Source organism: Crocodylus siamensis, chromosome 1 (genome assembly GCF_052110815.1).
Source record: "Crocodylus siamensis isolate JL-2025a chromosome 1, ASM5211081v1, whole genome shotgun sequence".
NCBI classification, from domain to species: domain Eukaryota; kingdom Metazoa; phylum Chordata; order Crocodylia; family Crocodylidae; genus Crocodylus; species Crocodylus siamensis.
Window position 1 is genome coordinate 309,672,206 of NC_143395.1, and position 14,952 is coordinate 309,687,157.

At 41.8% G+C, this 14,952-nt stretch overlaps 1 protein-coding gene across 1 annotated transcript in view; it reads right to left on the reverse strand.

Annotated features, from left to right (window-relative positions):
* Nucleotides 1-14,156, reverse strand: part of MYO16 (myosin XVI) — a 545,578-nt gene extending 531,422 nt beyond the window's left edge. The window contains exon 1 of the mRNA XM_090022346.1: nt 13,859-14,156. Within this exon, the coding sequence (XP_089878472.1) occupies nt 13,859-13,886 (28 nt within the window). The 5' untranslated portion in view covers nt 13,887-14,156. The remainder of the gene's footprint in view (nt 1-13,858) is intronic.
* Nucleotides 14,157-14,952: the final 796 nt, after the last annotated feature.

The window sequence follows — 14,952 nt, forward strand, 5'->3', positions numbered from 1 at the left end:
AGACCCCCACATCCCCACTCCAAAGACAGCCCAGGGACCCCCATGCCACCATGAGTGGGAGCACGCCTCCTTCTGCTGGCTGCCTGCAGCTAACAAATGCCTGTGGCTGACAGATGATGCAGCAGCAAAGAGAGGCATGCTCACCAGGCAGCCAGTTGGGGGTGGCCTGGCCTCTCGACTATGCTCAGCTGTGCTTGAAAGTGTCTGGCAGCCCAGGAAGACCGTTGAGCAGTGTGCAGGAGCACGCCCAACACTGACCAGTGCAGACAGCCTGCACTTCCCCCTCACCCCCCCACCATCATCCCCCCGACTATAGGGTGAACGTGTGTGCTGTTCAAACCTTATCTAACCTAGGATGCTTAGACTGAACCATGTAACTTAGATTCCACCTCAGGCTTTCTGAATGCCTGTACGTAGCCTAACTCTTAGGCTCATGCACTCTGTCAAAAGACAAAACTGCATTCCAAGAGGTAATTAGTGGCTGTTTTTTAGCTTGGCACACTCTGCTAAATAAAGTTTTCTGCTACTTGCTAAGCAGACCTTGAATTATGATACCCAAGTTCTGTTTATATCTTAGTATTTTAAGGGAGGATTCAAAGCACTAGGCCAACAGCCTGAAAAGCCAGCTGGTTGGCTAAGAGAAACACTGTTGACATGTATAGCCTATTGACTGGGATCTGACAGTTGTCTGATTAGGTCCACTGGTAGCATCATTAGTTTCATAGATGCTTACACTACTTGCAAGAGGCTTCTTAAATGGTCAGGCTCTCAAATTCAAAACCCATCCATTTCATTTTCACCAGATTTTAATGTATAAATCACATCTCCAGAAAACCACTTTAAAAAGCAAAACAAGGAATAACCTACTTGCCAAACTTGAAGGCTCCATTTGGGATACCAATACCTCCATGCTGCAATCATCTGTTCTCGCACTGTGTTATTCAGTTGCAGAACACTGCGCACCTGTGTGGGCTAATTCATTGTACAGCAAACTAGTGGACACCCAACTGCATGCTACAGTGTATCTTATGTCAGGCACACTGCGCTCCACTCCACTCTCATGGTTACCAGTCCTTAGTAACATTGCTCCCCCTCATCTCCACTGCATAAATGCTAAAGCAAACTTACTAGCCAGACTCTGGGATAATCCTACACAGCCACTGTACTGAGAAATATTCCACCTACCAATAGGTTGGCTCCCCTCAAGCTGCCCAGTGTGGTCCACTCTTTCAAAACCCTTTGCCTTTTCCTTACTTACTCAATGGCATGAAGAATGGCCAGCACAAGCACCAATCAATCATCACATCATATCTGACCCTACAGTCAGTCAACCGGGATTTAACTGGCAGTTCTTCACACTGGTGATGACGTCGCCTTGAGATGGTTGAAACAATATGGCAAAACCACATCTGCTAAATAAAATATTTTAAACCAATTAAATAAGCCAAGAGCAACTCAATATCAAGACGTTTCAAGCCTGAATAGCTCATGAAGGCAAAAAGAACCTGGGCTTATAGGAAGAAAAGTCAATAGATAAAGGAGGGGAAGGCCTGCTTGGCATTTTCTATGCTTATTCTGTGAATAGATCTGCCCATGTTTACATGTTCAGTTATTTTGCATCTTTGTTACAGTGTGAAAACAATTAAACTGCAACTAAACTGGAAAGGTAGGATTATTCCCTTACTTCAAAAATTGAAAAAGAAATAAATTCATCTGAAACTCATGCTTTCCAATACAAAAAATAATGGATCACAGATTCACTGAAGAAATATTCCCAGCCATCTCAGAATGTTATATATGAATTATTTGTTAGACAGAAGAAGGACAGATCAGAGGCAGTTGGCTGCCACTTGTACAGTTTGAACTTTGAAGGTTGTGTGTGTGGTGCTGGTGATGAAAGCCAAAAAAGAAGTTGCCAGGGTAAGAGGCTAAAAGTAAAGAGCATGAGTTAAGAAATGGTAGAAGCTGAGCTGACAAGGGAAAGCACTAGCCACTCAGAGGCTAACAGCAAATTGTTTTATGGCAAAGAAACAGTTGAACAAAGAAATAAAAATACACACACAGTTCAAAACAAACACAGAGGCATTTCATCACTCAGACCCTCAGATGCCACTATTACTGCAGCAAGCATGCTATGGATCAAGAGGAGCATCAAGCATTTCTCTTGGGCAGTTACAGAATAGTTACAGGGTCGGGGGGGAGGTAATAAAATTTTTTACAAAAGATTTCAAGCAGAAAATGAAGCAAAATAAAGTACATATGGTAGAAGACAAAGAGGATATTCAGGATCATACATCATAGACGAGTGGTGAAAACCAAAAGGAAAGAGTGGTTCATAATGCTGAACATGAGGACTGGCAACCATCCAAGAAAGAAAATCCCTTACCAAATGGATGGTGGTGCTACATGCAATTTAATCATCTACAGAGATTACTGCAAAGTAAAACCAGATGGAAAACTGGTTTACAGAACAGTGGAGCCAGGCAACATTTCTACAACAGTACCAATATGCAGGCTTTTGGCTACTGCCCAGCATAAATAGAAGGGACTACCACCTCAGCTTTCAAGAAGTAAATGGGGATGGCAGAAGGCCCTCCTCCTTTCTCCAAAACTATAATTTATCTGCAATACTGTGTCTGTTCTAGGCAGCAGGTTACCAAATTGGAGGCAGTTCAGAAAGAACAGCACAAATGGTTACAGAGCCTGAGGGACTAAATTTGTAAGGAAAGATGAAAAGAATTAAATATGTACACCTAACTAAGCACTGACTAAGGAGGGACAAGATAAGAGGTATTTGGAAGGTGTGAGGAAGGGAAAGAAGTTCTTTAGCCTAACAAAAAGGAAATAAACTGGGAGCAGTTGAATGAATTTAACAAAGGGGAAATTTGCTGAAGCTGAATGAAAGAAAAACACTTCTACAGAGTGACAGTTAATAGCTTATTGAATAATTTCATGAAGGGGGGGGGTGAAGACATCTTTGCTTAGCAGACCACACAAAAACAGTACTGAATGTACAACAGGAAATTATACAGCATCAGTGCACTGCTACACAAGATGACCTCATTTGCAACCTCTAGCTTTTCTAGATCTAGTGCTATCATCTTCTGTGTTTTTATGCTACTATCCAGCAGGTAGAACAGGCTTCTGGTTAATACCCCTGTCATAAATTGGCAGAATAGCTCAGAATTCTCCTCAATCCCAACTTACACCCCAAAGATAATAAACTAGTTATAAAGAAAGATATACTAGGGAGTATGCCTGAAATGCAAAATACTGTAGTTAGTCTTTGATGCTCTGATAATAGATGTTACAAAATAGTTTAAAATTACTCTCCCTCCTCTCCATCTTTTCTGCCTATGACAGCGGGCACATGGTGCTACAACTTAAGAGAATATGAGTCTCTCTGCGCTGGACATGGAGACAGTTCATAGGAATGTGTGATAATGCACATGGCATTCAGCAGTGCCATAGCAAAGTGGGGGCAAGCAGGGCAACCACCCCAGGCACTGAAGTTAAGGTGCACCCAACAGGTGCTGCCCAGCCAGGGTGGGACATGGGATGGAGTCATGAGCAGCTCGTTTGGGGAGTGGGCCCGGGGATGGCAGAAGGGCAGGTCCCTCTGCTGCGTGCACTCCTGGGCAAGCATGGGGGGTGCGTGCCCCGAGATCTGTACATGGGCTGAGGGTGGGCTGCTGCTGAAGGCTTTGCGCTGGGTGCCAAACTTTGTTGCTACAGCACTGGTATTCAGAGGTATATTACCCCTAAGTTAAATCAGAAGTGCCACAACCAGGTGAATGATCAGACCTCTGAGAAAAAAACAGAGGAAGTGGAAATTGAACAGTCTCACTGAATAAAATTTATTTAAAAAAACAACAGAGCCAGCTGTCTGGATCAGCAGAGCACTGATCTACAAGGAACTCCCAAGTTATTTCAGGGTCAAAGTAAACAGACAACCAAACAAAACATCCTTCAAAGCTACCAACAAAACAGAAACAAAAAAAAATCATAGCAGCCATAATTGATCCAGCTTTCAACACTGCTGTGCAAAAGCTTTCAAAAAATAAGAAATAACACATGGATAACATCAGGACACATAATCTGTATATGCACTGGTGATTGAAAGTGTCAAAAATCTAAGGAATATGGACCAGATCCACAACAGGGACTTAGGCATGGCAACAACTAGTATTTGCACATCTAAATTTGTAGACCCCAAGCTCAAGAATGGAATTTACGAACGTAACTTAGGCACCTAGGTGCTTCAAGCAGTGAAAAAAAATTAAAAGAAACTGGCACCTAAGAATGGGATTGATGACAGGGAGCACCCAAAGTTGGAGGATTCCTAAGCCAACCAAAGGAAATGATGAAGAGAGTGTCTAAAATCCCACTTTTTTCCCACATCTATGCAATTAACAGCTGCCCTGAAGCTAGAATTCATATCCTAAAGGCTCTTTCTGCACTTAGGCATCCAAGTCATTCCTTTAGGAATAGGGAATTGGCTAACTTTCTTTAAAACTATAGTGACCACTTCTTTCATAAAAGCTAATGAGTACAGCACTCACCCAGGAAATGGGACTGCAGAATTCTGGGCCCTTCTCACCCTAAAGGGGTCTAAAAAATCACAATCCTTACTTCCTTAGAGAGTGCCCTAACTACCAGGCCTCTAGCCTACTAGGCTGAGTAGGGTAGAGGGCACTCCTCATGTCACCTGTTGAAGTTGTGCCATTCTATAGACAGATATGCAGGACTAGAAAAAGAGAGCGTAAGCATGACTGCAACCCAATGATAAGGACACTCCTCTGGATTGAAGAAATCCTGGATTAGTCCCAGATCCAAGGATTGCATTTTGTGTTAAAGAATTATTGGATAAAATCCAAAAACAGTATTGGAGCAGCGACCACCAAACTGCTCCCACTTCCTCCTCCTCTAAGTGTGTTATTGATTTAAATCCTGGCTGTTGTGCTTTGTACTGAACTCCATGTGCTATTGCAGAGGTTTTCAACTTTTTTAAAGGACTGTATCCCTTCTGGTGGGTACTCCTTCTGCAGTGTACCCCTTTCCAGATGGGGGTGGGGGGGAACAGAGGGAGGTGCTGACGCCAGCAGGAAGTGAAGCCAGGGGTGCACAGTGGCACGGGGAAGCGACATGTGGTGGTGGCATGGAGTGGTGAATGGCAGTGGTAGGTAGTGGGTAAGTGGCAGCAGTGTGCATTGGTGGCAGAGGTGGGAAGCAGCAGCAGCGTGGAGTGGTGCATGGTGGCAGTGGGGGTTGGGGAGCTCGCATGTGGCAGTGGTTGCTGCCATTCACCACTCCGCACCACCATCATGCACTGCTTCCCCGCATTGCCATGCATATTCCCTGTGGCCATCCCAAGTTCTCCCAGGGGTGCTTATACCCCTGGTTGACAACCCCTCTGCTAGTGCATGTTAGACCTCCCAGATCAAGCCTCTCAGCAAATTTGGATGCAGGAACACCTAGAGCCTGGACAGCTCGTTCAAGTGCTGCAACACCATGGGTTCATGCAGCCACTAATCTGTCCATTCCAACCTGTTGCATTGAGTATCCCCTTTGGTCCGCATGTCACCAGTACTGTCCACATATGTCTCCAGCACTCTGCAGGTACTTGGGTGACCATCCTGGATCCACCATCTCAGGCTCCATGACTGCCTGGTCACAAATGTGGAGCCTGAAGACAAGGGAGACATGAAGGGACCTCTGGCAAGTCCTGTGTCTGGACCCCTTCTCCCACCTGGGGTCAAAAGCAGTGCAGCTCCTTACAGCCCAGTGCTCACAGCATAGAACATACATGCTCTGCCTCCCACCTAGGAAAACCCAGATGCCTGGGACCCAGGAGGGCTGGAAAACCCAAGATCAGGGCCCAGAGACATGAGCCTTCTGGGGGAGGAGGGTTGCTAGGTAGAATTCCCATTTCCTCTACATTCCAGGCAGTGGTGTGGGGATTGCGTGGGAGAGAATTTGAGAGGTATGAGGTAAGTGAGGAGCATCAATCAGTATCATCAATCTACCATCTGGACCATTGTTGAGCCAAGACCACACTAAATGTCTAAGTAGGCAACCAACAGCATTCCCCATGAGCATATCTCAATTTGCCAAGGAATCACATTAGACCATCCCCTCACCTATAAACATCACATTTGGATGGTCAGCAGTAAAGTCTCTGCTTTAAGATGTTTAGCTAGTACAACATGGTGTGCCAACTTCAAAGTGCTCAGAACCACTGCACTTGGAACGATAAATGCCCCAACAGATTACTGTGCTCCTGTACAGTCCATAAATCAACACACCAAAAAGCTCAATGCTGTACTTAACAATGTGCAGAAACTTATAACAGGCTGCACGAGTTACACACACTTCTGTTTTCCCTGCACTCTCAGGCATTAGACCAACTAACAGGCTGGATACTGCAGCCTTATGGGTTGCACTAAATTTAGATAAGGGGTGGGGTGAAAAGAAATAAAATGATCATTTAGAGTCATCAGGTTATAAATCTATTCCTACAACGTTTTATACCAACACCAAATGAGCCCTACATCGGACATGACTTTGACACAGAAGCACAGGTCAAGCTGAACAGACTCAGATCTGGACACAGACACCTCACAACTATACTAGATGAACATCTTAGCCCCCTGTATGAATGAAGTGCCCAGCAGACAGCACAGCACTTGATCAAAAGATGCAATCTTTACAAATGCCCAGACAGGAGAGATGGAATCAGCACACTGGCTGAGAATACCAGACAGTAGCGCATAGCTGGCCAAGGTTGGGGAGGGTTGGAAACAAGGCCTTCACTGAGTCTTGTCAGTGACAGCCCAGGGGAAGAACTGGCCCAGTGCTTAGGCAGCGGAGTCAAGCTCTGCCCTAAGCTAGAGTGTTGCCATGTAAAAGGTGGTGGTGGTGGTGAGTGGGGTACAGCAAAGCTCAATGGGTTGCTGGCAGAATGTGACCTACTGTAAGTTGTAATGGGATCTGGTATAGACATTCATAATGACACTCTTACCTACAGCACTGAAGTCTGATACCACATCCATCCAGGGTTATCTTAGAGCAGGATCTGCCATTTTTACTACACTCTGTGTACCCTGACCACCAATTCACTTATGGCTGGAGAGTGCTTTCTGCACACCTGCTAAGCAGTAAGTGTAACTTCTTTACCCGGCCCTGGGCTCTAGACTCCCCCTGATCCACACAAAATCTGACTGTAACAGGGCACCATCCTTTGGGGTGACCCTAAGCCCCTGGAGGCCCACAACATTCCCTCTTTGCCCTGCTCACTCTAGGAACAGTGTCTCAATCACTCGTGTGCCACAACTTGATGTCCCTTATAGTTATAAAAAGGAGGCTGTCCCAGGGCTTACCAGACCTGGTCTTGCTCCAAGAAACACCTGGTGGTTGTGGTCCTTTGTCTTAAGGGCTAATTGCATGGCTCCATACTTTCCCAACTCCCTGTCCCATGCCTTCCAGACTTTGAGTCACCAATCAGGTGAGACACTTGTCCCTTCATTTCCAGGCCACTCCTTTGCTGGGGTTTTAGCCTTCCTAGCTTCAGGCCCTCTACTCTGGCTGGTCCTGCAGCCCAGGCCCACTGCTCTAAGCCTGGCTTCTGGGCCCCAGCCCCCATTCTGCTTGAATCTGCCCCCAGCAGGACCAAAGATAAGCACATGACTTAGGACACTAATGGGACCTCTAAACCACCCCTCTAGTCCCAAAATGAAGGTCTCTCTCTTTCTCCTGAGCCCTCGTCTGGTCACATAAGCCCCTCTCCCCGCCCCAGTCAGCAGACCTGATTACAGGGCTGTTCTTTAAACCGGGACCTGCTGGCTGCCCATGCTATAAAGACCCTGCCCTACCCTTAGAGGGGCCACACCACTCTCCAGTAACAGGACCAAGGTTCCCTGTTACACTGACCCTGCTTTCCATCAAAACGCTCTAACCATCTGACCATGGGTTAATCCTTACCCAGATCACTCTCTCACCTCTTCTTTGGAAACTGGAAGAGAATTGGAAAGAGTACCCTGGGCAATGCCCCACCCAGAGGCTGATTCAGGTTCAACCCCCTTCTGGGGAGGGCTGATTAGTTCAATGGACTCTTCTGTCACCCTGAGATGGTTTGTCAGATCCATTACATGGCTTTACAGTTGGAATGTGACCTGTATCTCAGATGTTTTTGAGAACAACACTGAACAGAAACACATTCATTATAGGATCCACAGTAAGATTATGAGGCCCCAAATCTGGCTGCTTCCTAATGCAATGTTGTGGAAAATCATGCCTTTCCAAAGCAGAATTGCAAAAATCTTCCCAACCCCTGGATAAAGAACTGACAATACATGCAGCACTTCCATGCAGTGTGCGTTTCAGAATCCTATATACATTTCCTGCCGGTTCCATTTTAGGCCAGCACAATTAAAAAGGATAAATTCTTTGCTCTCTGAATCACTGCAGAGTAGGAATTTTGTCAGATCTAGTCACCTGCAAGGGTATGAAAATGGAACTGGCAAGGAAAGTGGACCTGATGGCACAGCCTGCATGTATAGATCTGTAAATCTCACTTGACCAACCCTTCTGGCTTTTTCACTTCAACTGTCAATCCAAGCAGGTTCAATTTTGAGACAGTTACAGATTATTCTTTGAAAGGTTTGCTTTGTTGGTAATTTGGACCATCAGTGGTTAAAAAAAAGAGAAAAAAAAACAAAGAACAAAAAAACCAAAACACACTTTTATATGATGATCAAATACAGAAACCTCTTAACTTTAACAGAGGTACTTTAAAGGTATTTTTATAATTGCAAATTGTTAAATGAAGCAACTATCCACTTTATTTTATATCACACAATTCCTGAAAAATTCCATGCAGGAACAAACATTATTACCTGTGTAATCAAAACTAGACCATCATTTTCACTTGCCTAACAAAGCTGGGGTCATTCAGTGGCAACTTGTTTTGAACACTTGTATTTACCTTCTAAATCCACAGCAAATTCTTCCTGGGTTTTAAGACAGAGCTCTAGTTCAAAGGCAATTCCAGGTTATAGATTTCAGCTGATGGAATGGAGAAGGACAAGGGATTATGGCTCTTTTAAACAATGCCTTATTTTAGGCAGAAAACATTTTCCCACCTTAAACAAACTTTGAACTATGTTCATACAATTTCACATTTAAAAGTACCGTACAAAATATTTTATGCCATTTTCTCTTCTTGCAGCAATCTTTGTCTCAAAAATGTGCCATCAGAATTTTAATGCTTCATGCATGCTGTGCAAGATGGTGAGAAAGTATGTTGCTTTGACCTTTCCAATCGTCTTTCATTTTATCTTCTGGGTAGTCATATTTCTTTGCTGTCTGCAGAACCACTACACTGCAAGGAGAATGCAAGTGGCCTGAATATCAAATATATGTGTATATATATATGCATTTTATGGTGTGGGGGGGGAAGAGTTAAGATTTTTAAAGTTCATAGTTCAATCTCTCAGAAAATGATGAAACCTCTCATTCATTATGCATTTTACAACAAGAGTACAAAATGGCAGAATAGGAACCCATTTTTGGAATGGCTATAATTTGAATGATAAATATCATAAACAGAGCCTATTATTATAATAGAAAGTTTGAAAACCCGTGGTCCACAAATATCTCACTGATTTTGTTCCCTTGCTATTTATTATGTGCTGTATTTTTCCTAAAAAAAAATTTAACATACTGGTATTATGTTAAATACTATGTTTGCTAATGTACAAAAAAAAGCACTGAACAGCATGCACACACAAATCCTGAGATAAAGAGCATTACAGGGGTACAAGCATTATAAATGCAATATTGCACTGCAACATTACTTCAGTAATGCTCCTCTAAAATACTGAATTTGTGGTTATTTTTATTGCTTTTCAAGTGGCCAGGATTATTTCCAACTTCTCTATAAGCTTTCCATGAAACTAGAAATGTACTTAAAAACATGAAAACTAAGATTCTTTATTAACGACACTAATCCAGGAACTAGTGGTTGAACAAAATCACCTAATGTCATGAGTTGTAATAAAATGGAATGATTTCAGTTGTGGAATTCCTGGGCAAAGAAGATGAGACTAGAGCTAAAACTGAGGTATAAAGGTCCCAATCAGATCCCAAGGGCAGAGCTACATGAAACTTGGCTTTTTAAAGAGCCTTTCCCCATGGTCCTGCAAGGGTGCTTGCTACCTGCCAGGTAAGAAAGGTAACAAACCTGCCAGGTTACAGAGAGACTCACGCCAACCCACCCAGTTCCTCTTTCTTGTCCCCATTTTGACAATCAGCTGACTATCAGCATCTGGATGGGGCAGTCCTAAGTTCAAGGAATGCCACACATGCCATACAAACCATCCCTAAATATGTTACACATCTTATGTAGAAATCTCTGTAACTGGTTTGTCATTTTATGACACCATAACTTGGCTTAATGAGTGTCATGCTGCATATTTATGGCACGATTAACATATCAAACATGCTATAAATGTAACATCTTCCAGGTCCCTTACAGTTTTTCTCAACTGATGATTCTTTAAATATTTTCAGATAGTATATGTTAATGGGTGTCACAGGCAGTTTCTCCATTAACTTTTCACCTTTGGAGAGCGGGGTTCAAATCCTGAATTAAGCCCTCAGAATTTTTCTTTTCAATTTTATCCTAATCTCCAATGAACACTGGTTTACATCACATCAACACAACATGATTTAGCATAAATGAAAGTCTTTCTCCCTCTACTTCCTTTTTCTGCAATCCATGCTTAAGTGAGTTTAACGATTAAAAAAACAGAGGTAGCAGGACATTCTGATATCCATAGCTGATGCTTCTGATATCTGGATATATTGATTTGGTACCGATCTTTAGCTGGTGAAAGGCAGCATAACTGTATGGTGTTATCTTGATTTATGCTAGTTTGCCCTTTGGATTTAGAAAACAAACATTAAATGTAAATGATAATATTTATGTCAACTGTGAAATACAAGAGAGTAAGCATAGCATCAAGGTCCTGAATAATTTGCAGAATTACATTAATTTGTGCAGTCTGTCTCACCAGTCATCATATGATAAAATGGCACCCAGCAGAGGGCAGGTGACATATAGCATTCTCCCATGTACCAGTGTTTGCCCCCTCGGGATGGAATGTGGCTTACATTAGCTGATAGCAGAGGGGACAAGGCTAAAGTAACTGTCAGCAGAAACAGTGACAGCTCTAAGCTATAAAGTTATTTGGCTGCAAAATGAAAAGGGCACCAGCAGCGGGAGCATAAGCTGTGCAAGGAAGCAGAAAGCAATAATAGGGCTGGAACTCATAGTGCACTTATTCCACTTTTTACTTTTGCCCTTGGTTGTATGAATAAATTCTATATCAATACAGATGTGCTTCCAAGCCTGCAGAAGGGGCAGGAGGGTGATTTATTATAATTTAGCTAAAAATACCATGGTGGCAAAGAGTGAGCAGAAAGGCATATGTAACTGCGGTAGCCAGCACTGGCACTGGTAGTCCTGGCCAGAATGCAGGGATAAGATGGTGGAATAGATGATAAATGTTATGTTAATTAGAATTAAACTGTGTACATCATGACTCCTTCATTTTTCCTAAGCTCCCGCTCATCCAGTCTGCAGAGAGTAGTGGCATATAGGTAATAAATATAAATGCTAAAACCAGATGAGTAGGACAAACAATTGCTGATGAATTGTTGGTCTAAGTGTAATATTAGTATTTGAATTGAATTTATCTGCATTTTTAAAATTTTTCCTTCTCCCCCCATTTCCCACTGAAACTTAAAAGCACTCTATGCAAACATATTATCTCTAAGTCAGCTTCTTCCCTCTGACATAGAAACCAGCAGAAAAATGGATAAATCATGTAAACCACAGGATACAGAGTCATCTTCTAGTCACTGATTGGTTAGGATGCCATCATAAGAGCTGAGCGACTGTGTCACTAGTACTCCTACTCCTGTCCTCCCTCTGACCCCAAGCTCTTACCTATGCTCTGATTCCAAATGTCTTCCATCCACAAAAATCAGCAGTTCTGTTTGGAATATTAGGCCAAACAGTGACATTCAGTTTAAGCATCATATTTGTCTCTCTCTAGAGAGAAAAGCCATTATGACTGTCTTCAGCCAACACCCATCATTTTCTTAACCACAATATTTGGAAGGAAAATTAAAAACATACTACACAGTAAAATGCTGGTTTAGCAAAAACAAATTTACTGATGTCTAGGCATTCAGTAAAGTACTTTGAAAACTGCACTTTTGGGCATTCTCCCCCCACCCTTCTGCATCTATTAGTCCTCGTCTCCTGTCCTCTAGCCAATGGTTTCAACCTTCCAAATAGTTGTTCTCTGCCTTGTCAAGGTACATAATCTTGTAGTCATTCTTGCCTCTTTCTGGTTAAAACAACCCCCCTTCTTTACAACTTTTCTATATGTAACCCATAATGAAATGTTCGAAGATTCATACAATATGTGTTTTTAACTTGATATAAAGCTTAACACTACCAAGGAAGAAACACTACAGTCAAAAAACAGAACAATTCTCTTCTTTGTGGCTCCTTCAGAGTGGTTTGTTGTGTTGTACATTCCTTGTTTTCATTTATCAAGTCTCATGTCAAAACCAAGAGACTGAGAATGCTTTATTAGAATTACCCAGAAAGTGTTATTAACCTATATGCTTCCATAGATAACCAGGGAATTTAAGCTTCTTATCTTCATTAGTATTAATAACGGGTATACATACAAACCCCAGATGAATTCACATGAGAGGAGACCCTAACATTTTATTTAACTTTGAATTATAAGGGTACTTTCAAGGCACCTTAATGTCATACCAAAGCACCAATGAACACCCTTTATTTCCTAACATAATATCCTATTTTTAAAATACTTCTAGCAATGGCCTTCACTGCACTTGTGTCCGCAAAGACTATAATCCAAGAAGAAAACCTCTTTCAGCAATGTGCCATTTGTCATTTTAAGACAGTGACAAACACAAGAAGTCCAAAGTTTTCAAAGTCTGAAAGCAGAAAATATTCCTTGCAAGCAAAACATTACTGATTCTTTGTAACAAAAAAATAAAATCTTCCTGGTAGTGTGCTGTGAAATTTCCTATTTCCCGTTCTATTTAAGACTTTAAAAATGAACAAATTACATTGCTCTTAAATGCCATAAGAACATGCAGCTACAAAGAAAAGCACACCCTCGATAAGCATACCAAAAAAAAGCTGACAGGAATTTACTCTGCTTTGAATCAATATGCTTAATATAAATCCTAATCTGACTCTTTGAGAGTTCAATGTGTTATTCAAGGGTAAAGTTTAATTTTCAAGCCTGCCCCACAGAATGTCTGAATTTTGCAGATTTGCATTCTGGTGGGGGCCAGGGAGGATTAATATGTAGTTGGTGATGTGATGAAATATTGATTTAAATAATTTTTATTGTTCTGGTAAAATACAAGAGACATGACATGTGTTGTCCTTGTAGGCATCCTTAACCCAATCTTATGAAGAAGAGGTTCCCCTCTTTGGATATTATTATGTTCAAGGATTGTTTAACCTTTTTTATTTTTTTTAAGACTTAAAAAAGTTTTAACAGCTAACAATATGGGCTTGGGAATCAGGGCCGAGTCAAACAATGAAGTTATTTCAGAACACAAGAGAAAGGAGAAACCTTGTGCTCTGTCTGCATATTCACATGCAAAGTAACTACTCCCTTCCATGACATTCAATTGACATCATGCACTATCTGTCTCGCCACTTTTTGCACATGCAGTAAAAACAAACAGCTGAGAAAATAAAACAAAAGGACATTTTGATAATAATTTTGTTACTTACAGCATTTGATAAAATGGTAATGAGACATTCTTTCATCTCAGACTGTAGTCTGGCTACAGGTTTCAGTATTCTCTTCTGCTACAACTGTCGTGCCCAGAAAATGCATTATTTAGAGCCTTTCCTCAGGTATCCAGTTTACCTCAGAATACATTATTTAATGTAGTTTCTCTTCCAAGATCTTGCAGATGCTTCCAAGTTATTCTTACATGGCTGCTGGAGTTATGATAAACCTCTATGTGTCTTGAACCATAACCATTGCACGTGCTATTGTAGTACAATTGATTGACACCGCTCCTAATCCCACATCCCCAGGAATAGTAAGATTTAATTGGTGTGCACTTGCAGCCACATTCTTCCAGCACTGAGGTGTGCTGCTGCACTGCGGCTCTCACAGTCCTGCCAGTTAATGGCTTTTCAATAGCTTTCAAATGGCAGCAAACTAAGCTTGATGAGTGGGCTCATTTGAAACAGCAGAACAAGAAACCTTAAATCTTTTTTGTGCATGTTGTCTATGAGCCAAATGTGACCGGATTCTTAGCTAGTGTTAAAATTGGATTATTTTTAGTTGCCACCAGTTGCTGTGTGAATAGGAAATTGATATAGGTTGCCAAAAATAACCATCTTTTAGCATCACAGATCGTTTTCTCAGTTTGTGGTAAGGTGAAAATTAGGCTATAGCTCACAGCTATCTTCAGCCTCTCCCGACTTCTGCATGTGCTCATTTTTAAAAGCTAACAAAATGTGTGTGTGCGCGTGTGTGTTCTTTAAAATGCTCTTATTTTGGCATTTCTTGTAGTGAATTGCATTCTACCCATTTCTTGTGGGTCGAATATTTATGACAGAGGATAGGAACTGCTATGTTTGCACAGTTTATATAATAAATGCATAGTAAACATATTTCATAATGCTGTGATAAGTAAAATTCTATTTATATGAAAAAATCTGTGATTAAGAGCACATAACTAGAAATAAACTGCAGTAATTGCAAGTTAATGTATGTATAATTATATAATTAGTTATCTGCCCCTCTGAATAACAGGCTGATGTATATTGATGCAGTACCCTTCATGTTCCCGATTGTTTAAGGGCATACA